Below are 24,747 nucleotides of genomic sequence, written 5' to 3' on the forward strand. Positions count from 1 at the left end.
AGTTTAATCGGTTGCCCATGGGACTCCACTCCGCTCCCGCGACGTTTCAGCGCCTTATGGAATTGGTTTTGTCGGGTCTGCAATGGGATACTTGCTTAATTTACCTTGACGATGTCATTGTTTTCAGTAAAACTTTTGAGGAACACCTCCAGTGATTAAGAGGGGTGTTCTTGTGGATGCGATCGGCTAAGTTGAAGTTTAAACCGGCGAAATGCCACCTTCTGCGGAAATCCGTGAGGTACTTGGGCCACATTGTCGATTCTTCAGGCATCTCCACTGATCCCGCGAAGACGAACTGTGTCAGTTCATGGCCAACGCCCAAGTCTGTTTCTGAGGTCCGCAGCTTCATTGGTTTTGCGTCCTACTACCGCCGATTCGTTGAGCATTTCGCCACCATTGCCAAACCCTTGCACGCTCTAACAGCCAAGGGAGTCAGGTTTCGATGGGGGCCAGAGGAGGAGGCCGCGTTCTGCTCCCTTCGGGACGCCTTGGTGGGTGCCCCGCCCTTACGTTACCCTGACTTTACGAGTCCCTTCTTGCTGGATACTGATGCTAGTAACACGGGCATTGGGGGGGTGCTCTCACAGGTCGTTGAGGGAGTTGAACGGATGGTCACCTATGGTATCAGGGTTTTGTCGCCTACGGAACAGCGCTACTGCGTCACCCGTCGCGAGTTGCTGGCTATTGTTTTTTTGTGCAGCAATTTTGACCTTATCTCTATGGCCGTCATTTAACGGTCCGGACGGACCACGCGGCGCTTCAGTATTCATTGAGGGTCGCCCAGCCCTCGGGCCAATTGTCACGGTGGTTGGAAGTCCTCCAGGACTATCAATTTACGACCACTTACCGTAAGGGGTTGCGCGACACCAACGCGGATGCCCTGTCGCGGTTGTCGCCTAGTCCTGAATGTGCGTGCTTGATGGGGTTGGCGCGCTGTAAACCGCCAGGTGCTGTGCCCGAGAGTGAGTTGGTCGCGGCCACGAATGCGCCGATGGTTGACGTTCCCGCTACCCCTGCGGGCGGGGACTCGCTACTCTCACTGTCTCTCATTGAGTGGGGCCGACTCCAGATGGCTGACAGCTCCCTGCTCGCGTTGCGTCGTAGGGCGGGGGGTCCCGAGGAGGGTCGAACACGGGCTGGCTCCTGGCTGCTCAAGCAGGGCCTGCTAATGAGGTGGGACAATATGTCCCGGCGGCACGTACTCGTCGTGCCTTCCGCTATGCGGGGCAAAGTTGTTTTGGCTGCACACGAACGCCTCTTACATCTGGGGGTAAACAAAACGCTTGCTCTGCTCCAGCGGGACTATTATTGACCGGGGATGGGGAGCGATGTGGTCAATATACTGAAGGGGTGTGTGATTGCGCCAAACGGAAACCACCGCCCTTTGCGCCAAATCCACCGCTGCAGTCTATTCAGGTCTCGCGCACCAATGAGCTCGTTGCGCTGGATATTTTGGGGCCTTTTCCTGTCACGCCTAGGGGTAACAAGTACCTGTTGGTTGGTGTGGAATACTTTACCCGATGGCCTATGGCATGGCCACTCGCCAACCAGTCAGCGGCGGCCGTGGCGGACGCTTTTGTCCAAGGCTACGTCTTGGACAAGGGGGCTCCCGAACGCTTGCTGACCGACCAGGGAAATAATTTTTCGAGTAAATTGCTGCAGGAGGTGTGCGACCTTTTGGGTACTAAAAAGGTGCGTATCTCCCCGTACCACCCACAGACTGACGGGATGGTGGAGCGACTCCACAGGACTTTAACCTCCATGTTGTGCCAGCAGGTGTGCGAGGCACAGGTTGACTGGGACTTGCAGGTCCTGGGGGTTTTCGCCGCGTATAGAATGGCCCCCACGCAGCTACGGGGTTTTCCCCATTTTATCTGATGTATGGTCGGGAGGCCGATCCGCCCATGGAGACTCAGCTGGGACTTTCCGTGCCACGGCCTAATTCCAAATTGACCGACCATATTAAATTTAACATTGCTAAACTCGCCGAGGCACGGGAGGCAGCACGGCTTAATTCGAGATCTCGGCAAGTCGCCAACGAGCGCTTGCGTGCACGGAAGGTGTCCGTGCACGATTGGAAACCGGGCGATAGGGCCTGGCTGCACTGCCCTCATGCACCTTTGGCTACGTCACCTAAATTGTTGAGGCCATGGCGGGGACCCGTGGAGGTCGTGCGGGTTGCACGCCCCCAGTGTGTTCAGATAAAATGGGGAAAGCGCTGGTGGTACGTTCACCCCTCCCGGCTAAAACCGCTCTCGCCACCATATGGCCTTCCTTTGTGTCGTGATGACCGAGCAGGTGATGTGACCGACGACCCGGGGAGGGAGATTCTTTCGCCTGATCCTCACATGTTTTCGCCTGATCCGCTCCCAGGTGTCCGGGAACTGACGGCTGCCGACCACCGGCGACCAGATCCCCGGGGCACGGCCGGTTCTTCCAGGCCCGAACCGTGCCTTCCTGGGCTGCCGGTGCCACCGGACGGTCGACAGCGTCTCGTCCCGTATGACGGACCGGCCAGGCGGACTCGCGCTAGGTCGCGCAACTTTTCCTGACCGAATAAATGGGGTGGGGATGCGGGCCGACGCGGCCGGAGCGTCTCGTCACTACGTTCCCCGTCCGCTCGACCGCTTTATCACCCGTTCAAGGAGCGTGCGGAAGGGGGATCGGTAGTCAAGGAGACACTGGACACGTTTTTTTTCGGAATAGCTTTATTGTGTTGCTCGTCGGTTTGTACATAGGTTGTGTTGTGTTGTTGTGTTGTTGTGTTGTTGTGTTGCGTTGTTGTTGTGTTACGGGGCACACTTCGGGAGTGGGGTTTTTTTTGTTGGTTTGTTGTTGTTTGGCAGCCGGGCCGGCTGCGAGCTATGTGGGGGGGGGGGGGGGGGGGGGTGATGTAGTGGTGATACGCGCTATTGGTAGGGATCGTGGGGTAGCGCGTGGTGATTGGCTGTGTGTTGGTGACGCGCGCTGACGGTGAGGGATCGTAGGTCAGCACGGGATCATGGGTTATGTGATGGTGATTGGCTGTGTGTTGGTGATGCGCGCTGACAGTGATGGATCGTGTGGCAGCGCGTGGTGATTGGTTATGTGCGCTGACACAAGAAGGGATCGTGTGGCAGCGCGTGATGATTGGTCGGCTAGGGTGGGTGCTCACATTGCGGTCCGCATAGGCTCCGTCTCCTTGGAGCGGAGGGCTATATAAGGCGGTGCGCGCGGGCGCTCGGGGAGAAGTTGGTGACCAGTGAAGACGGAAGACGGAGGAGGAAGAGATAGGGCCCTGAGACACCTAGTCCCGCTGTCCTTGTAAGGACCGGGGCCTTGTGTGGCTCAGAGGCGGGACCTTGGGACCCGGGGGCCAGACGTCCGTGTGAGGACCGGGTCGCGGGACCCAGTGGTCGGGATTCGTACCCAAGCTGGGGTGGGTCTAGAGGTTCCCCCGGATGCTACGGGGCTGGAATGCCCGTCTGTGTGTAGCCGGGTGGAACGGGTAGCGTGAGCTGTAGTAACCACCAGTGTCAGGTGGAACGTGTAGCGTGAGCTGTAGATACCACACGTGTCAGGTGGAACGTGTAGCGTGAGCTGTAGTGACAACACGTGTTACTGTGACAACCCAAGTGTGAATAAAGTGTGCTACCTGTCAAGTGGTCTCCCGCCGTAGTTTACTATACTACACATACATACAGACATTATATTAATGCATATTACATACAGACATGTTATATACTCACGAGCATAGTGTGATTCTTAGAGGACCACGGTGTGAAGCTAAGAATTTGAATGAGTTCATCTTCTTGGTTCTTTCGGTAAAGTCCTTCTATGTAACTTACCGAAAGAACCAAGAAGATGAACCCCTGCAGTCACGAAAGCTTTAAATCGAATTTCGAATGAGATTCGAATATCACACTTCAATGTACTTCGTTCTAATCTGTAACACTAGTTTATGATATAAATTTATAGCGTTAAAATGTATCGCTCATAGCTTATATTGTTAGAGTTCACAACATTATAGTTTACTATAACACTAGTTTGTAGTGTTATTTTAAAGCGTTACAATGTATAGCTCATAGTTTAAAGGTTATATTGTTAGAGTTTATAATGTTAGAGTATGCAATGTGAGTTTACAATTTGAGAGTTTGTTGAAGTGCCATGTTCTCGTGGGACCCGACACGGATTTGGAAATAATTGCTATGATCATGTCTGAGCTGGGATGAGCGACGAATGTTTACTTTGTTTAATCATAACTGTGTGTAGGTTAATGTCATCGGGGCTTAGTGAATACTACTCATGAATGAACTCATACTTATTTCGGTAGAAATTTGAAATCGTGTTGGTAGAACAAGTCGCCTGCCTTTTCAAGACGAATTGGTATCTTCAAGTGCGTCCGTAAAAATATTGCTATAATGCACAGCATAGGGAAGGCTGCCTTGTTCGGGAGATGTAGTTTGGCTAAGGCGCTGTGGCCGTGTGATGACACGGATTCTGAAGCAATGGAGTTAAACACTCGCTGCTTGGCCCCGTCGACAGCAGCGAAGGCTGTCATATACCGCCCCATTTACGAGTTGGCTGTTTGGGGCTGTATAATGTGTTTAGTTGAAGGTGCTAGGTGTTGTTTTCTTCTAACAGCTACTAACGTGCGTGTGTTGTCTGTTTTTAGGATTTGGCCATTGATGTTGTTCTTTTTATTGGGCGTTTTTTTGTTGAGTTCTGTCACTTGAGTGTTGCAGTTTGTTTAAGAATTCGTCACGTGAGCGTGGTGTTTTGATTGTGGGATTTAGTTTTTGTCACAATTTGTGATTCTTATAATAATTGTAACGATTCATAATCTCATGAGTTTATGATTCTGTGCGTGTATTTATACAAATATATTCCGTCTTTTGTTATTCGATTACATATCGCAGTGAAAATCGTGATTGTAATATGACCATGTTGTAATTGTAATAATTGTATCCGATCCTTGCATGTACACTATACATACATATTAGCGATTCTTATACGACCACACTGTGATTATAATGCTTCTAATGATATTATAATACCTACTAATACACTAGTTTATAATCGTTTAATGTTTAGTGTTATCGTTTATAGTATTAGTTTACATGTTATAGAGTACAGTTTATCCCCGACATACTTCGGGATTAGGGACTGGTACGTTGATGAACGATTAACTACGGGGACCTTTCCCCTCAAGGAACACGTGTTAATCGGGTAGACAGCCAAGATGCTGCCGGTTAAGGGCACACTTGTGTGACGGAGATCCTCCACCTGAAAATCTCTTAACATGTTTTTTCTAAGAACATTATGAAATAAAGACCGTACAAACATTTGTTAAAAAAACGTTTTTATTCATCTGCAATCATTTTTACGTCAAAACTCGAAGGGAATATTTATTATGTCCTATGTTCACACATTTCCAGTACCATGCAAACCATTTCTGTTCCAGGAATACCAAAGCGTTAAAGTATCATTCCCCATGATTTCCTTATTAGTTCACCACATTTGTTCACTGTGCGTCTATCTTGAAGTCAAGGCCATATATTCAACGAACGCGTCATCAATGTACATCCTGAAATCAGCTATCTAAAGTCGATTAATACCAATCAAAAAAAGCTATATACTTGAAAAAAACTGTTTAAAATGTTGAGTAAAGATGTACCTACAGACGCATTCCAACTTTAGCTCAACAGGAACACTTAACGACTACAATTGAACCCTCTCACAACCAGTGCTCATCACACCCCTTCCGCAAGTAATCCGATAACATTACAAACCACCACTATGCACGTAATTAAACTAAAATGGTAAAAATGACACACAAAAGTACTCGATACGGATTAAAAGGCATAGCCACATGACATAATATTTTTTCAGTCACCCCGAGCTCTCTGGTTGACTCTCGAGCCACTCCATTACATCCAGCCATCTCTTGGGATCCAACTGCATGGGATCGAAGGTGGAAACTTCTTCAAGGCTCATTGCAGCACCTTGAATTTCAGCTTTTGATTTCAGTTTCCTATCGTTGTGGACCTTCTGATGCCTTTTAAGAGTTGACGACTGTGAAAATGCCTTCCCACACACAGGGCACAAGAATGGCTTCTCGCCCGTGTGTGTTTTCTTATGATTTTGAAGAGTTGTTGAGCGTGCAAATGTCTTCCCACACACAGAGCACAGGAATGGCTTCTCGCCCGTGTGTGTTCTTTGATGGTATTGAAGAGTTGACGATTGTGCAAATGCCTTCCCACACACAGGGCATAGGAATGGCTTCTCGCCCGTGTGTGTTCTCTGATGTTCTTGAAGAGTTACCGAGTGTGCAAATGCCTTCCCACACACAGGGCACAGGAATGGCTTCTCGCCCGTGTGTGTTTTCTGATGGTGTTGAAGAGTTGACGAGTGTGCAAATGCCTTCCCACACACAGGGCACAGGAATGGCTTCTCGCCCGTGTGTGTTCTCTGATGGTCTTGAAGAGTTGACGAGTGTGCAAATGCCTCCCCACACACAGAGCACTGGAATGACTTCTCGCCCGTGTGTGTTCTCTCATGAGTTTGAAGAGTTGACAATTGTGCAAATGCCTTCCCACACACAGAGCACAGGAATGGCTTCTCGCCCGTGTGTGTTCTCTGGTGTCTCTGAAGATGTGATGGCCGTGAAAAGGACTTCCCACACACAGAGCAATTGAATGGCTTCTTGCCTCCGTGTGCGTGGGGCTGTGGAGAGCGTCTCTGCTCCATGTGAGCGTAGTAACAGCAGCGGTGTTATCGAGTCAAATGTACGCTATCGGCCGCAATGATGTTTAGCGTTTTAGAGTTTTGGATTTTGTTAACTGCTAAAACAAGAACGACACTCGCGTCTAACCGAGACGCAAAAAAATACCGCTAATTTGACGACGAACACGTTTAAGAGTTTATCCGCGAAAATAGACACTTACTTGGAGATTCACGGTATATCGATGTCTGGAACCCGTCTGAAGATGTCGCCACGAACTCTCCCGACGCAAAGTCGCCTAACTGTCGTTATCTTGTGGTTGAAGGGCGATCAGCAGAGCGACGAGTCGTGCGTCCAACCTCATCAAGTTCTCTCTCGAAATGGCATTGAGCTCTGCTTCTGAGCCGCCTTATAACTCCCCCCCTAGGATCCATTCCTTTGTCTTTCAGGATATTTGCATTCGATTGTTAATTTTGGAAGGTACAATCCGCATGTATATTAACATACCGAAGGGTAATGTGCCCATTGTGCTTCATGATGAGTGCTGGAAAAACAAGTTCCCCATGCCATCCATTGTCCTCGATTATAATCCCATACCTCCATTTACGTGATTATACACTGTAACAATTAATATTATTTTACGGAGTTATAATGGATAGGTTGTAGTTCATAGTTTATAATATTATAAACTCTTTGGGTATTTAATTAAAAGTCACATAGGCATAAAATAAATCACGACGTTTCGGGCACAACACAAGCGTCCGTCATGTTGGAAAGCATTGTCTGCTGCTGAGGCAGACTGTTTTACAACGTTTGAAATGGGTGTAGACCTCGGGTCATAAAAAAGTGGCCGGGACTAATGATGTTCACTTGAGAAATTAGCATGTAACTTTAGAAAAGGAAGAGAGCGGCCTTCTCGACGAGGGAGTGAAACCCAATGGGTAATATTCTTTTACAGCGTTACAATGGATAGGTTGTAGTTCATAGGTTATAATATTATGTTTCACTATGATAGAGCTTAACATGTGAGAGTCTACAATATCAGAGTTGATCAAATGCGACGATCAAGGGCGTCAATCGGGTGAGTTTGATCAGAGGCTTTAATCAAAGGCGTCATCCCATCACGGAACACCACCTCCATGCGTATATCACAGCAACAGAAGCAACTACAGCAGCAACAACAGCAGCGACAACAACAGCAGCAACATCACATTTTGAGGGCGACGCAGCTACTTCCGATTCTGCTGCCCAGCTGTTTTAAGTCGGGACCTGCTAAAGCAGGACCCCACACGTCTTTGGAAATGATTGCGATGATCATGCCTGAGCTGAGAATTAAGTCACTCAAGATTACTTTGTTTAACCATACCTTTGGGTATGTTAGTGTCTTCGGGGCTGTGTGAATGCTACTCATGAATGAAATCACACTCCTGTATGACCGACATTGTACTAATTTTGGTTGATCAAGTAGAACAAGGCACGTGCCATGTCCAGACGAATTCTTATCAACAACAGTGTCCTTAAATATGATGCTAAAATAAATGTTAACACTGGATTAAACGTGCACCTCTTAACCCCTCCCTCGCATTTACGACTAACGATTTGCATTTGCACATTACAAACATTCAAGCCCATTAAAATGCTAATACTGTTGTTATTCTAAAATTTGAATGATATTCTTGTCCTGTACCCCCCACAGTTCACATATCCGACCCCCGGTTAGATTGAACAGATACTTTACATACATATGTGTAGAGTGCGATTGTAATACTTCTAATGATATTTAAATACCGTACCTCCGTTTATTGGGCTCTAAATTATAAAACCAGTTGATAATTTTTGGTCGTTTAATGTTTAGTGTTATTGTTTATAGTGTCATCAATTTACATGTTTTTAAGTAAAGGTAATTCCCGGTATACTTCGGTATTCTGGACCTGAACGTTGCGAAACGATTCATAACGAGGACTTTTCCCCACCAGAGCGCAATCCGCTAATGAAAAGGACTCGGGGCGGCGGGAACACGTGCTTCCATGGGCAGTGGGTGACAGGGCATGGTTGTATTGCCCATATGTGCCACCGGGTACGTCCCCCAAGTTGCTCCATAAATTGCGGGGTCTGGTAGAAGTCAGAGGTGTAACGGCCACAGTGTGTAAGAATGTAGATAGGGCACCGAAGTTGGTTTGTCCACTCGTCCAGCCTCAAGACTTATGTCCGTCCCCACCCAGACAGCTCATCTCCATGTCCTGTACAGCCCAAGTCTGGTGTATCCAACGTGGTGGGGCGCTCGGCAACGGAAACCGTACTCCAAATGAAATGTGTTGTGATGCCCACAGTTTCCGAGCCCCAGAGGCCCGGGGTGCCTCAAGGATCCGCCACGTGCGAGGAACCGGTGCCTGGAGCCTGGTCAAATTCTTCAAAAGAAGCCAGGGACCTGCCTAATCCTTCAAGGCTGCGGTGCGAGCCCTTGACGCCCCGAAATGCACAAGATTCTACCATGGGCGCGTGACGGGCGTCGAGAACCAGGTCAAAATGCGCAAGGTTGCGCTTGTAGGCTCCACGCAAAATATCAATACTGTATAGTGCTATTCGGTGCCATTGCGATGGAACATTCTACCAGTAGTGGGCAGCTTGATTCTAATACGACGATGATGCGATGTTAATAATTTAGGATCTAATCCTTTGTCATTCTGGATATTTGCATTCAATTGTTACATTAGGAAGGTAAAATCCGAATATGTATTTACATACCGAAGGGAAATGTGCCTATTGTGCTTCATGCTTGAATATGTAAGTTCAAATTAGTTTGTAATTACATCTTTACTCAACAATTTTTTTCATTTTTTTCTTTTAAATAACCGACTGTAGATAACCTATTTCATTGATGACGCGCTTTTTTAGATTTATAGCTTGTACTTCACCACAGATGCACAGTGAACAGATGTGGTCAACTAATAAGGGAATCAATGGACCATCTGGAGAGATGGGGGGCAGTGGATCGGATCGTCCCCGCTGCTGTCGATGGGGCCAAGCAGCGAGTGTTTCGGAATCCGTGATATCACCCGGTCACAACGTCTACCTCCTGAACAGCGTCTCACCCGAACTCCATCTCCCCAACAAGGCAGCCTTCCCTCTGCTGTGTGTTTTTGCAATATATTTACTGACGCTCTAGAATATAACAATTCGGCTAGAAAAGGCAAGTGATTTGTTCTACCACCATTATTAAAAAATGTATCCTGAAGGATTATGAGTTAATTCATGAGTAGATTTCACTAAGCCCCGATGGCACTAAACTACACACAGTAATATTTTGATTTAAAGCTATTTTTCTAATTTTCTTGCTGTGGATTTCACACCTGATGACGATTACTGCTTGTGTTGCAGTCGAAACGTCGTGAGAATTTAATTGTTTTATATTTATATTATTTTATTATTTCACTTCTACGTGACTTTACCGAAAGAACCAATAATACTCACAGTTATGTTTAAACAAAGTAAACATTAGTCGCTCAAATTTCAGCTCATTCATGGTCATCGCAATTATTTCCAAATCCGTGTGGGGTCCTGCGAGAACAGGGCACGGCCACAAATTCTCACATCGTAAACTCTCATACTGTAAACTCTAACATTATAAACTCTATCTTGATTTGAAGCTTTCGTGACTGCAGGAACCCATACTCTTTGGTTATTTCGGTAAAGTCACGTGACTTTACCGAAAGAATCAAAGAGTATTATGAACTCTAACAATATTACCTTTAAACTATGACAATAACATTGTAAACTAGTGTTAAAGTAAACTCTAATGTTGTGAACTCTAACAATATAAGCTATGAGCTATATATTACACGCTATTAAAATAACATTTTAAATTGAAATTTGATATTTGAATCGCATTCGAATAATTAGAATCACTCCATGGTCCTCTTATAATCACACTATGCTCGCAAGTATGTAACATGTTTGCATGTAACATGTATGCATGTAATATGGATGCATGTAATATGTATGCATGTAATATGGATGCATGTAATATGGATGCATGTAATATGCATGCATGTAATATGGATGCATGTAACATGTATGCATGTAATATGAACGTGCGAAAAAATGTGAAACAGAAGGTGCAGGGTAAGGATTGGATTAAAATTATGTGAATGACACTGCTCGAATCTATGTTATGTGTAAATTCGCATCGGGAGTCGTAAATGCGGCCCTGGGAGGTGCCATGTTCATAATTGCATCAAAATCATTAGAATCACACCATGGTCATATTAGAATCAAGCTGCCCACTGCTGGATGAATGTTCTATCTCAGTGGCATCGAATAGCAATATACCAGTATGGTAATATATAAATAATAATAATAAAACACAAAGCGCAACCTTGTGCATTTTGACCGGTTTCTCGACACTGGTCCCTCGCCTATGGTGGAATCTTGTGCCTTTCCGGGCGTCAAGGGTTCGCACCCCAGCCTTGAAGGGTTAGGCAGTTCCCTGGCTTCTTTTGAAGACTATGAAAGGGCTCCAGGCACCGGTCCCTCGCACGTGAACAAACCCAATATGAGGTCGTGAGATTTTGAATCGTTACAATTGTAATAACTCCAGAATCAGATTGTAGAGGGTTCTTTTATTTAGCCTTTAACACGGCTAATGACCCCAGAATCACGATTTAGCAACGACAACGGGTGAGTGGGTGGGCAAGTGGGTTGGTGGGAGAGTGGCTGGGTGACTGAGCGGGTGGGTGGTTGAGTGGGTGAGAGAGTGGGTGGGTGAGTGAGTGAGTGGGTGGGTGGGTGAGTGGGTGAGTGGGTGGGTGGGTGAGTGTGTGGGTGGTTGAGTGGGTGGGTGAGTGTGTGGTGCCGAACGGGCAACTCTGTCATGGACAGTGCTGTGGGGGGAGGGCCTATGCCGATTGGCTTCTCCCATCATGGCGTCTATGACCACTACAGTGGCAATACGGGGGCTCTGGACGGGTGTGAGGGGCTGGTAACCCCTCCACCTTCAGTTAATTACCACTAAACCACGAATTAAATATGTAACGAATAAGCTTGTGCCGGAGGCCCCGGGGGACAGGCGTCTATGACGTCTCCTAGCCAAACCCAAATTGGCGGAGCCAGGAGATTTAATCTTTACTCTCGGGGCTTTTTCAGAAACAACGAAAAACCAATTCGTATGGCCACGTGAAATGTTCGAACGCTCACTGCGGAGGAGAGGCTGCCATTCCTCTGTCGGGAGCTGGACCGGTACCGTCTGGGTGTGGACCAACAACCATGCCCTGTCCCCGACCGCCCATGGAAGCACGTGTTCCTGCTGCCCCGTGTTCTTTTCATTAGCGGCTTTGCGCTCTGGCGGAGAAAAGTCCTCGTTATGAATCGTTTTGCAATGCTCCGGTCCCGAATCCCAATTATACCGTGGATCACCTGCCCTCTATAACATGTAAACTAATAACACTAAAAACAATAACACTAAGCGTTAAGCGACTATTAACTTTCTTCTATTTTTATAATTTATTCCACCATAAACAGAGGTACGGTTTGAGAACTTTATCAGAAGTATTATAATCGCACTCTGCTCATATGTATGTAAAGTGAACGTTCCATCGAATCGGTGGACGGATTTGCGAACTCTGGGGGTGCAGGGTTAGAATCGCATTCAAATTCCTAGAAACAATATGGTCTTATGAGCATTTTACAGTGCTTGAATGTATGTTATGGGTGAGTGAGTGTGTGAGTGGGTGGGTGAGTGGGTGGGTGAGTGGGTGTTTGACTGGTTGAGTAGGTGAGTGGGTGGGTGAGTGAATGGGTGGGTGTGTGGGTGGGTGAGTGAGTGGGTGGGTGAGTGGATGGATGGGTGGGTGAGTGGGTGGGCGAACGGGTGGGTGGGCGAGTGGGTGGGTGGGCGAGTGGGTGAGTGGGCGAGTGGGTAGGTGAGTGAGCGGGTGGGTGGGTGAGTGGGTGGGTGAGTGGGTGGGTGGGTGAATGAGTGAGTGAGTGTGTGGGTCGGTTGGTGAGTGGGTGGGTGGGTGAGTGTGTGGTGCCGGACGGGCAACTTTTTCGTGGACAGTGCTGTAGGAGGAGGGCTTCATGGCATCTATGACCACCACAGTGGCTTAACAGGGGCTCTGTACGGGTGCGAGGGGCTGGTAACCCCTCCACCTTCAATTAATTACCACTAGACCACAAATTAAATATGTAACTAATAAGCTTGTGCCGGAGGCCCTGGGGGGACAGGCGTCTATAACGTCTCCTGGCCAAACCCCAATTGGCGGAGCCAGGAGATTGAATCGACAGGGCTGTGTGCATATTCACACAGCCCTTTCGCATTTGCCTTTGCGTGCTTCTTGATAGCGCCGCCGTTTCTGTTGATTCGCGCCGGCCTCTGCGTAAAACACATGCGCCTGCAGGGGTGCGTACGTGCACGCCACCACGTTCCTTTGGTGGTGGTGTACGTGGGGAGCGTGTGGGAGATAACCCCAGGCGGTGGTGAGCCAGCCACCTAGCCATGTGCCTCAGAGAGGGTGATGGCACGGGGGGGGGGGCGATCACCCGATCGGAGGGGGCCTGGCGAGAGGCGGCCGACAAGGAGGGGGGAGCGGGGAGTTGGACGTCGGCCTCCACATGTGCCACACCCATTTTTGACTGCTTGGTGCACAGAGGCAAGGAGATTTATGATACTTAATCATTTGTTTCAACTGCTGAGGCAGATGGTGAAGCAGAGGGGCAGTGTGGCAGATTGGCAGTGGAGTTAAGGGGCAGTAGAGCATTGGGGCAAATGTGAGGCGGTTTGTTATGAAGAAGGCAAAACACCTAAATATGTTTTCCCAACACCGCTTGTAGAAGGACCATTTCCCAAAACCTTTCTTGTTGTCTATTTGTTTTTGTACCGCCGCACACACAGCTGGGATACCGCACACACGAGCCAAGACACATTTAACCAACACAGGCAGCACTCGCAAGCAATGCAACGTTACGTTGTGTCCTCATAGGTTGATTTCACGAAGTTTATAGTAACAACAACAACAATTATATTGATTCTAATTCTTAACACAGCATCCTTGAGACTTGGCACGTGCATGTTTTGTTAATTGTCTGCACTATACCCCTCCAGCTCTCTCCCCCTGGGTCAGCTGCCCCTTCCATGTCCTGTAAACCATGGCAAGGTCATCCCATGAGTACTGCCTGGGTGAAAACCAGCATGGAAGGGGCCCAGTGTGGGGCCGGCTATGCTAATGGCATAGTCCCGTGTGTGTGTGTGATGTGCGGTCTCCTGGCAGCAGTCATTCTCCGCTGTAGTCCTGGCATCTGCTGCTCAGCTTCATTCCCCAGCTGTGGTCCCAGTGGCACCGTATCTCTGGGGAACCGTGTGGTGTGTGTAGCGAGTATCACGGGGTGGGTAGTGTGGTGATAGTGGTCACGGTTGGCACCGATGCACGACCACCGCCACCACCCCTACTGGGCGGTGGACCTGCCACCACAAAGCAGCACGCGGCGGAGGAGTGAGGCGATCGCTCTCGCCACGCGAGCGAGGCCCCCTCGCTTCCTCTTCTTTTCGTGCATCTCCACTTGCACCTCTTCTGTTTTCTCCTCCGTCTCATCCTCCTCCATCCCCTCTTCTTCATCCTCCACCACCATCTTCTCCTCTACCTCCTCCTCCTCTTCCTGCGCCACCTCCATCTTCTCCATCTTCTTCTCCTCCGCTAGCACCATCTCCTCCTCCTTCATCTCCGCCTCACCTTCCGGCACCACCATCTCCACCACCGTCTTCTCTTCCTCCTCTACCACCATTGTTTCCCCTTTGTCCGTCGTCTCCATGTCCTCCACCACGACCATCTGTTCATCCTTTGTTGTCTCCTTGTCCTCCATCTCCGTATTGTCTTTCTCCTCTCCCTCCGTGTTCTCCTCCATTGTCACCATCACAATCTCGTCCTCCTTTGCCTTCTCTTCCTCCGATTTCTCCTCCTCCTCTGTCTCGACCTCATCCTCCATCATCTCCTTCACCTCTTCCTTCGTCTCCTTCTCCACAACCTCTGTCTTCGCTTCAAAGGCCTGGACGAGTGAGGAGGAGGGCTGCGCTGGCTCAGATCTGTGAAGAGACAACACGACACCGTTCCACCTTCCTGCTACGGCAGACATCGCCATCTCCCCATCGTCCGTGGGTGGAATGTGTGGCGGATTAATTCGAGCTGAATAGAAACAGCAATAACGACATGGCCAGTGAGTGTGCTTAGTATTGGTGCTGTCATTCTCATGGCGCCAGGCTATCCTTGAGATAGGTGCAGCTGTGTCTCACACAGACTGCTGTAGTTTCACAGTAGTGGGTGGCGTTGCTGTGCAAATTTAGCTGAATAATTTGAAGTGACATTTTTTTGGTTCTTTCGGTAAAGTCACGTAGGTATAAAATATAGTAAATTAAATCACAACGTTTCGATTGCAACACAAGCAATCATCATCAGGTGGGAAAACCACAGCAAGAAACGTTCTTGCAATAACGACATGGCCATCGAAACATCGTGATTTAATTTAATTTATTTTATTTCATGCCTACGTGAATTTACCGATATAACCAAAGAGTATGGCTCCCTGTAGTCACTAAAACTTCAAATCTAGATTGAACATTTTCTATATGTATATTCTAATTGACCCCTTGCACATAATGTCCTAAGCATTTCAAATGGCATCGATAGAGATCCTGAACGTCCACTGTGACGGAATGGGTGTGGATCTGTGTGGTCAATGCAGCAGCAATAATAGCCAGGGCGGGAAGCAAGATCTGAACTGTAATGGTGAAGAATGAGTGCACGACAATTTGGTCGCTTCAACACATCCACTATTTAAAAAAAGTGTCCGTCAGTGATTTGTGGTCGAGAGAGCCACCTCCCTTGACGTCGAAGGCATCTCAGAGTGCATTGCATGCGATGAGCCTCTCGCATCTCTCATCTCATCGCGTTTTAAATTGGAAACCCCTCTCAGTGGTAGCTGTCGCTGTGCTTTACAAGGCGACTTGGCAGCTGGCCTGGAAACAGGCGATAGAGAGCGAAAATCTCACAGTGGATGGAGGGTTACATGGTGAAGATATGCCCACTTCGTTATGTGGTCTAACTGTTATGGGAATGTGCTACAGCCTTCTCCCTGTTACTGAACCCACACAAGCAATGCAAATCGTTCAATTTGGATCGCAAACAGTAGCAACTTTGTTGCAAAATGCGAGCAAACTTGGCAGGATCCTCCTGAAAAAAGTCTTGAGACCGAGTAAGGCTGATTCTGCGTGAGAAGCATGGCAATAAATAACAAAAATAAACACACAGGGCGCACACGCAGAGTGGTTTACCGTGGCTCAGCGACTCCGGAGTTTGCTTTATCTTCTTGGAAGCCCTCTTCTCCAAAGCTCGGAGCTATTGGGCCCCACACAGGATTGGAGGACGTGGTGGCGGTGGTGGCGGCGGTGGTGGCGGTGGTGGAGGTGGTGGTAGTGGTGCTGCTGGTGGTATCGGTCTGGAGCCATTGTCGCTCGATCTTGGCGAGGCGCTGCTCTTCCTCGAGGCACTTTTGCTCCACAAGACGCTTCTCCTCCATCAAGTCCTCCTCCTCTTGACGCTTCACCTCAACGAGGCGCTTCTCCTGCATGAGACGTTTCTCCTCGAAGAGCTTCACCTTGCGAAAGCGCCTCTCCTCAAGACGCTTATTTTTTTTCTCGAGACGCTTCAGCTCTATGAGACGCTTCACCTCACAGAGGCGAATCTCCTCCATGAGGTGCTTCTCTTCCTCGACCCGCTTCACCTCAATGAGGCGCTTCTCTTCTTCCACCCGCTTTTCCTCCATGAGGTGCTTCTCTTCCTTGACCCGCTTCACATCTATGAGGCGCTTCTCTTCCTCCAGATGCTTCTCCTTGAGACGCTTCACCTCGCGAAGGCGCTTCTCCTCCATGAAGCGCGTTTCTTCAAGGAGGCGCTTTTCCATGACGCGTTTCACGTCGTTGAGAATATTGTTTCGAAGGCACTTCTGCTCCGTTTGGTGCTTCACCTTGGCGAGGTGCTTCACCTCATTGGGGCACTTTTCTTCCATTGGGCATTTCAACTTCGCAAGGCGCTTGTCCTCCTGGAGACGCTTCACTCCGCTGAAGTTCTTTACCTCCCCAATGCTCCTCTGTTCACGCGAAGATAAGCACATACCCATTCAGACATGCACACTCAGGACAAAATCCATTCTCGCAGGCACACAAACATGGACGGGCACATGCATACTGGCACATCTATGTACGGATGCAATAATGCACATTAACTCATGCAAACATGCTAGCAAACGTATGAATATACACCATCACCTAATGTTATCAAAATACATATTACATCCTCATATTCTCACAAATTCAATACACGCACTTAATGCAGTGATAGTCTAAAACGATTTCATGGCGATTGTTGGCAACAATCATCAGGGGCAATAGTTTCCACAGAATGTTCTATTGTAAAGATCTGGATGCCCATAATCTGGACAAATTTTATTGTAGCACCCATAATGGGCAACTGGAATGGCAACTTCCAATCAGCTCACAGACATAATTCATGAGATTGCATGATATCATTCTGTCTTCATTGGTAATGAATGGCGACTTCATTTGCCTGCACGAGTGGGATGTGGCATGACGTGATGGTGGAGAGATGGAGTGATGGTGTTGGGAGATGGTGTTGTGATACGGAGAGGTGAAATTGTGGAATGTTCTGGAGAGACGGTGACTTGTGATGGTATTGACGCTTTATGAGGCTCTATGATATTGTATTGATTCTCGAATTGAAGCTTTCGTGACAGCAAAGATTCATACTCACGTTTGTGACTTTACCAAAAAAAACCTAAGAAAGAGTCACATACGTAACTTTACCGAAAAAACCTAAGAGTATATTGTATTGAGTTGGTGGTGATGTGAAGAGATGGTGTGGTGATGTGAGGTGTAGTGATGTTTTGGTGCAATGGTGTGGGAGTGTGGAGAGAATGTGGTGTTTGACTCCCATAGACCCCATACACACCTTTGGGGAACGATTTTCATAGCTTTGGCCTGGGAAAGGGTCCACTTCATCCATAATGTCCCCCCACGTGGTCGACTGGCGCCATGACTCCCGGGCTACGGAAAACAAAATTAATTCAAAGGACGAGTAATGTATTAGAGAACGAAGCACGTGGATATTCACACAACTAATTTTGAGATCCCTGCAATTACCTCTTAACACATAACATGACCTGCTGTTGAGAAACATTAGTCACATGGCAGTAAAACATTACAAGTCATAATTTTTGTAAGCATGTTGAGATCATCAATTTCATAAAGTTGAGACCCCAATTTAAACCAATATGGCTGAAACGCAGCTCTAAATCCATGCTGTCTGCCACACTTGACCTTTACCTCTTCCTATCACCGCCACGTCTACTAAAATAAATTAATAAGGGAGCTGCCTCCTCTGCATAAAAACCACGTGCTGCAGGGATTTGGGACTTACCATCATAGTCCTCCAAGATATCAGCCCACTTGCGTTGTCTGTCCATGTTGTTGGGAAGGAATAGTTTCTGTTTGATGTTGGAGGGCCTGGGGAGGTTGTAAAAACGCTAAGATTTAGCAACCTTTTGAATCACTCATCCTCTCAATTTTTACATATTTGACCACTCGCTGTACCAATCAAATCAATTTCGTGCCGTTTGTTTTACAAGTCCACTCACTCGCTTGTTTGCCCACTCACGCGTGCGTCAGATTACTCACTCATCCACCCACGCGAACATGTTTATTTCAACTGCCTATTGCATTAAACATAATCGCCAGACATAACCGTGATGTTTAACCTCTAATCCAGACAAGCATGTTGATGCACATCCCATTTGTATTAATCGACTGCTTGATAAAGGCCCCCCTATGTCTTGTAGGTCATTGGGGTCAAATGACAATACTTAAATCATTTGTTATGACCCGAGAATGACGTCGTAGGTCACGTCATGCCAGAGGTACCGCCCATGTGGCTGTGACGTCACAGATAAGAGACGTCTATGGCAGCAGCTCGGGTCTGAACTAAAAGGCAGACTCCTCCCCCGTGTTGGATAACATTCAATACATGTAATGCAGGGCACAATTATGCAGGCAATAAGAAAACAATAATTATAGACATGTTAATCATATTATATGAGATTTAAACAGGTTAGTTATGAACGTTTTAAATGTTGACTTGCTTTGGTTCTAAACAATGACAGTAACAGCAACATATCAGAGCATGCCAAGTAACCTAACTAATAGTCCTAATTTGGTCGCATAAAATCCAAATACCAACATATACAAAAGTAATGAAGCTTGTAGTCAAAACGTGCAGTAAAAATAAACAACACACATCGTCAACAGGGACGCTCACCTCGTTGAGGATTCGCTCTGCAAAGGCTTCTTCTGCTGCTGCTCACTCGTGCGCATTCCTCTCGACTGCGGGTGGAGGCGTGGCTATGACGAAACAGAGGTGACGTCACTACAGCGAGGCTCCGCCCCCACGCAATTGGCGGGCGCACCACGTGGTGCAGTGCGGGTGGTGTGCGTCACCGGAAACAGCAGAGTCCTTGGTTCGACATTAAACATTTGCCCCCTCGCTTTGTGCTGTCTTTGATGTCGCCGTTACTGCGGCGAGGACTGAAGCGATGCCTGGCCATCAGGCCTGGCATATACCTAGGCCTCAGGCTTCATATTTGTTCGTAGTTATTTTTTGTTTAATTGGAATTATTCACTTGCATTTCATTAATTACATTTCAAGCGTATAAACACCATCCCATTGGTTTATTTAGTTTTAAATTCAGGTTTGTAGTATAGTTATTGTTCTGTAGTTATATTTAAGTGATTGAGGTGGTTGTACTAAGTATGAATTTGAGTTACATGTAAATTATTATTGTGTAAAGGATTTGTCTGTGTGCAACTATCCTGGCAGTGGTAATATGGGCTTTTTATAATTAAGTTGTTAATGAGATTGTTTATTTGTGTGTGTCTGTTATCTATGTCTGTGTCAGGTTACATATCTATGTTTGTAGCTGTGTGTGTTTGTTATTTATGATGGGTGACGATGATGATGTTTCTTGATAATGGATGGTGGTGATGATGATGATGGGTGGTGATTATGAAGGGTTGTAATGATGATGGGTGGTGATGATGTGTAGTGATTATGATGGGTGGTAGTGATGATGATGGGTGGTGGTAATGATTGGGGAGGTTATGATGATGGGTGGTGATAGTTATGGATGGTGATGATGATGAGTTGTTGTGATTATGGGTGTTGATGATGATGGATGATTGGTGGTGGTTATGATGAATGTTGGTTGTGATGGTTGGGTGGTGGTGGTGACGATGGTTGATGATGGTGAGTTGATAGTGATAATGATGATAATGGGTGTTGATACTGATTAATTTGTGTTGATAATTATGGGTGGTGATGAGTAAATGAGCAACCACCCGACACATAACAGCAACAGAAGTAACTAAAGCAGCACCAATAACAGCAGCGACAACAGCAGCAGCAACAACACATTTTGAGGGCGACGCAACTACTTCTGATTCTGCTGTTTCTGGTGCTCGACTAATTGTAGCCAGGCCCTGCTCTCGCGGGACCAACCCACACGTCTTCGGAAATTATTGCGATGATCATGTCTGAGCTGAAAATTAAGTGAATAAACGTTACTTTGTTTAACCATAACTGTGTGTAGGTTAGTATCTGGGGGCTCAGCGAATACTACTCATGAAATAACTCGTACTCCTTTATGACCGACATTGTACTAATTTTGGTTGATCGAGACGAACACTGGATTAAACATGCACCTCTTAACCCCTGCCTCGCATTTACGACGAATAATTTGCATTTACACATACCATACAGTCAAGCACAGTAAAATGCTAATACGACAATATTGTTATTCTAGGAATTTGAATTCGATTCTAACCCTGCACTCCCACAGTTCGCATATCCAACCCCCGGGTCGATTGAACGTCAGCTTTCTTTTATATGAGCAGATTGCGATTTTAATACTTCTAATGAGATTCGAATACCGTATCCATAAATCGCCTAAATATGAAAATGTGTCATTAAACCCGCCACCACCCACACACCCAATTAGAAAGGTTTGTCACGTAAACCGGACATGCTAATTCGTTACTAGTCTAGCACAATGGTGTGATGGAGAGCCAAGCCACAACATTTACAATCTGAGTACGACGTTTCGCCAGTAATTACAACAATCTTCATTAGGCGACGTCCAGTTTTGTGGAGAAGTGCTCCTGTTTCATTCCGTAAATAGAGAGGTAGATGTGATGACAAAACGTGTGTGCTCTTCTTGCGCGAAGTGGGGGAGGGGGGTGTTAATGGATACACATATATATATATATGGCTATGGGTACCCATTGCCGTTTGGGTAATGTATATGGTAATCAACGTACATTAGGCATGCGAATTAAGTGAACCCATTGACCTTGTACTTCCTGTCGATTGTGTGTACTAAAATAGCCGTGCCAACGGTAATCCCTATTGAAGAATAGTGACCTGACTAGACATGCTTTAGTAACGAATTGTCATGTTCTGTATTAGTGACAATCCTTACTATTTTCATGTGGCGGGTTTAACAAAATATATTTTTCCTTGCGCAATTTAACCCAAAAACCTGTTCGATTGAACATATACTATACATATTTATTAGCAGAGTGCTATTCAATACTTCTAATGAGATTTTAATACCGTACCTCCGTTAATGGTGTAATACATTATTAAACCAGTTTATAGTAGTTTAATGTTTAGTGCTATCGTTTATAATGTTACAGTTGACATGTTATAGAGTACATGTGATCTCCAGTATACTTCGGGATTAGGGACCAGAATGCTGCGAAACGATTTATAACGGGGCCATTCGCCTCTAGGAACATGTTTATGGGGAGACAGCCAAGATACTGCTGGTTAAAGGCAGACTTGTGTGACGGAGATTAGCGACTACTACTGAAGAATTATCTATCATTTATGATAGAATTTGTCATAATTTTGGTTGATTACGGAGAACAAGACACCTGCTATGTTGACGAATTCTCCCATATTGCTAAAATATCGTTAACACTAGAATAAGCTTGCAGTTCTTAGCCATCTCATCACGTTGCTTCAAATATGCTCTAGGTTGAGTGTCCTGATGTGGTCTGAAGCATTTACTGTGATTACATTGAAGCATTCAAAGCGGTCCACAACCCTGAATTGTGCAGCTTGGAATAATGGAGGAATTCGCATTAATTTTTTTGTTTTTTTTTAACCTGAGGCCATAATTAGGAGGTACATCACAAGCGAAAGCGATAGTATTTGCCAAGAATATCTTCATTAATCGAGAACGAAAGTAGGAAGTTCAAATGGTGTCATATACCGCCTAATTTTCGAGTTGGATCTTTGGGGCTGTATAATGTGTAAAGTTGAAGGTGCTAGGTGTTGTCTTCTTCTAACAGCTACTAACGTGCGTGTGGTCTGTTTCTAGGATTTGTCCATTGCTGTTGTTAGCTTTGTCCTGCGCATTTCTTGTTGAGTTCTGCCACTTTAGTGTTGCAGTTTGATAAATAATCCGCCACGTGAGCGTGATGTTTTGCTTAGTGGGAATTTCGCTTTGTTACAATTTGTGATTGTTGTAATAATTGTAACAATTCATAAGCTCATGAGCTTATAATGTGTTTATGCGTTTATTTATGAATAGAAAACTGTCTATTGTTCTTCGATACCATTGAGATGTAACATTCATCCAGCAGTGAAAATCGTGATTCTATAACGACCGTAGTGTAATTGTAATGATTTTAATCCGATCCTTGCACGTACACTATACATACATGAGCAAAGTGCTATTCTAATAAGACCACACTGTGATTCTACTGCTTATAATGAGATTCTAATACGTTACCTCCGTTGATATCGTTCTAAATTAAAACACTAGTTATACTCGTTTTATGTTTAGTATTATCGTTTATAGTGTTACAGTTTACATGTTATAGAGTACAGTTTATCCCCGGCACACTTCGGGATTAAGGACTGGTACGTGGAGAAACGATTAACTACGGGACCTTTCCCCTCAAGAAACACGTGTTAATCGGGTAGACAGCCAAGATGCTGCCGGTTAAGGGCACACTTGTGTGACGGAGATCCTCCACCTGAAACTCGCTTAATATGTTTTTTGCTAGGAACATTATAAAATAAAGAACGGACAAACATTTGTTAAAAATACGTTTTTATTCATCTGCAATCATTTTTACTTCAAAACTCGAAGGGAATATTTATTATGTCCTATGTTCACACATTTCCAGTACAATGCAAACCATGATAATTGGTTTTTTACCCTTCTATCTGGCAACAAAACTGACACCTTTTTACAAGGAGTCATGTTTGCATAGACCGCAATACCTGCAGTCATAAATACAAACAAAAGACATAACTCTGATAATGTGCACTGTCCTTGAAGTTGATTGGTCCACACCCGAGACAGCTTTCCTTAGAGCCTAGTCTCACATGGGTTGGACCAGAAGACGCCAAAAGGCGCACGACCAATCAACTTCAAGGACAGTGCACATTATCAGAGTTATGTCTTTTGTTTGTATTTATGACTGCAGTTATTGCGGTCTATGCAAACATGACTCCTTGTAAAAAGGTGTCAGTTTTGTTGCCAGATAGAAGGGTAAAAAACCAATTATTATATTTTTACTGGCAAATGAGGTTCCCATAGTGTAAATGCAAACCATTTCCGTTCCAGGAATACCAAAGCGTTAAAGTATCATTCCCCATGATTTCCTTATTAGTTCACCACATTGGTTCACTGTGCGTCTATGTTGAAGTCAAGGCCATATATCCAACGAACGCGTCATCAATGTACATCCTTAAATCGTATATCTAAAGTCGATTAATACCAACCAAAAAAAGCTATATACTTGAAAAAAATTTTAAAATGTTGAGTAAAGATATACTTCCAGACGCATTCCAACTTTAGCTCAACAGGAACACTTAACGACTACAATTGAACCCTCTCACAACCAGTGCTCATCACACCACTTCGGCAAGTAATCCGATAACATTACAAACCACCACTGTGCACGTAATTAAACTCACAAAAACTGTAAAACTAAAATGGTCAAAATTATACACAAAAGTACTCGATACGGCTTAAAAGGTATAGCCACATGACATCACATTTTTTCAGTCACCCCGAGCTCTCTGGTTGACTCTCGAGCCACTCCATTACATCCAGCCATCTCTCGGGATCCAACTGCATGGGATCGAAGGTGGAAACTTCTTCAGGACTCATTGCAGCACCTTGAATTTCAGCTTTTGATTTCAGTTTCCTATCATTGTGGACCTTCTGATGCCTGTTGATGTGTGACTTGTGTGCAAATGTCTTCCCACACACAGAGCACAGGAATGGCTTCTCGACTGTGTGTGTTTTCTTGTGACTCTGAAGATGTGATGACTGTGCAAATGTCTTCCCACACACAGGGCACAGGAATGGCTTCTCGCCCGTGTGTGTTCTCTGATGGTCTTGAAGAGTTGACGAGTGTGCAAATGCCTTCCCACACACAGGGCACAGGAATGGCTTCTCGCCGGTGTGTGTTCTCTGGTGACTCTGAAGCTGTGATGAGTTTGCAAATTTCTTCCCACACACAGGGCACAGGAATGGCTTCTCGCCCGTGTGTGTTCTCTGATGAATCTGAAGATGTGATGACTGAGCAAATGTCTTCCCACACACAGGGCACAGGAATGGCTTCTCGCCCGTGTGTGTTCTCTGATGACTATGAAGATTTGATGACTTTGAAAATGTCTTCCCACACACAGGGCACACGAATGGCTTCTCGCCCGTGTGTGTTTTCTGATGGTCTTGAAGAGTTGATGACTGTGCAAATGCTTTCCCACACACAGAGCACAGGAATGGCTTCTCGCCCGTGTGTATTCTCTGGTGTCTCTTAAGATTTGATGGCCGTAAAAATGCCTTCCCACACACAGAGCAATTGAATGGCTTCTTGCCTCCGTGTGCGTGGGGCTGTAGAGAGCGTC

General features: G+C 46.1%; 1 protein-coding gene across 1 annotated transcript in view; it reads right to left on the reverse strand.

Annotated features, from left to right (window-relative positions):
- The window catches only part of LOC144737836 (uncharacterized), a 70,712-nt gene that overhangs the window by 17,548 nt on the left and 28,417 nt on the right, over positions 1 to 24,747 (reverse strand). The window contains exons 8-12 of the mRNA XM_078620709.1: positions 24,062 to 24,717; positions 16,239 to 16,837; positions 14,669 to 14,777; positions 14,399 to 14,524; positions 6,028 to 6,684 (exon numbers count right to left, since the gene is read on the reverse strand). Of these exons, the coding sequence (XP_078476835.1) occupies positions 6,028 to 6,684; positions 14,399 to 14,524; positions 14,669 to 14,777; positions 16,239 to 16,837; positions 24,062 to 24,717 (2,147 nt within the window). The remainder of the gene's footprint in view (positions 1 to 6,027; positions 6,685 to 14,398; positions 14,525 to 14,668; positions 14,778 to 16,238; positions 16,838 to 24,061; positions 24,718 to 24,747) is intronic.

The sequence above is a fragment of the Lampetra planeri genome, chromosome 74, assembly GCF_965212315.1.
Source record: "Lampetra planeri chromosome 74, kcLamPlan1.2.h2, whole genome shotgun sequence".
In the NCBI taxonomy this organism is placed as follows: Eukaryota; Metazoa; Chordata; class Hyperoartia; order Petromyzontiformes; family Petromyzontidae; genus Lampetra; species Lampetra planeri.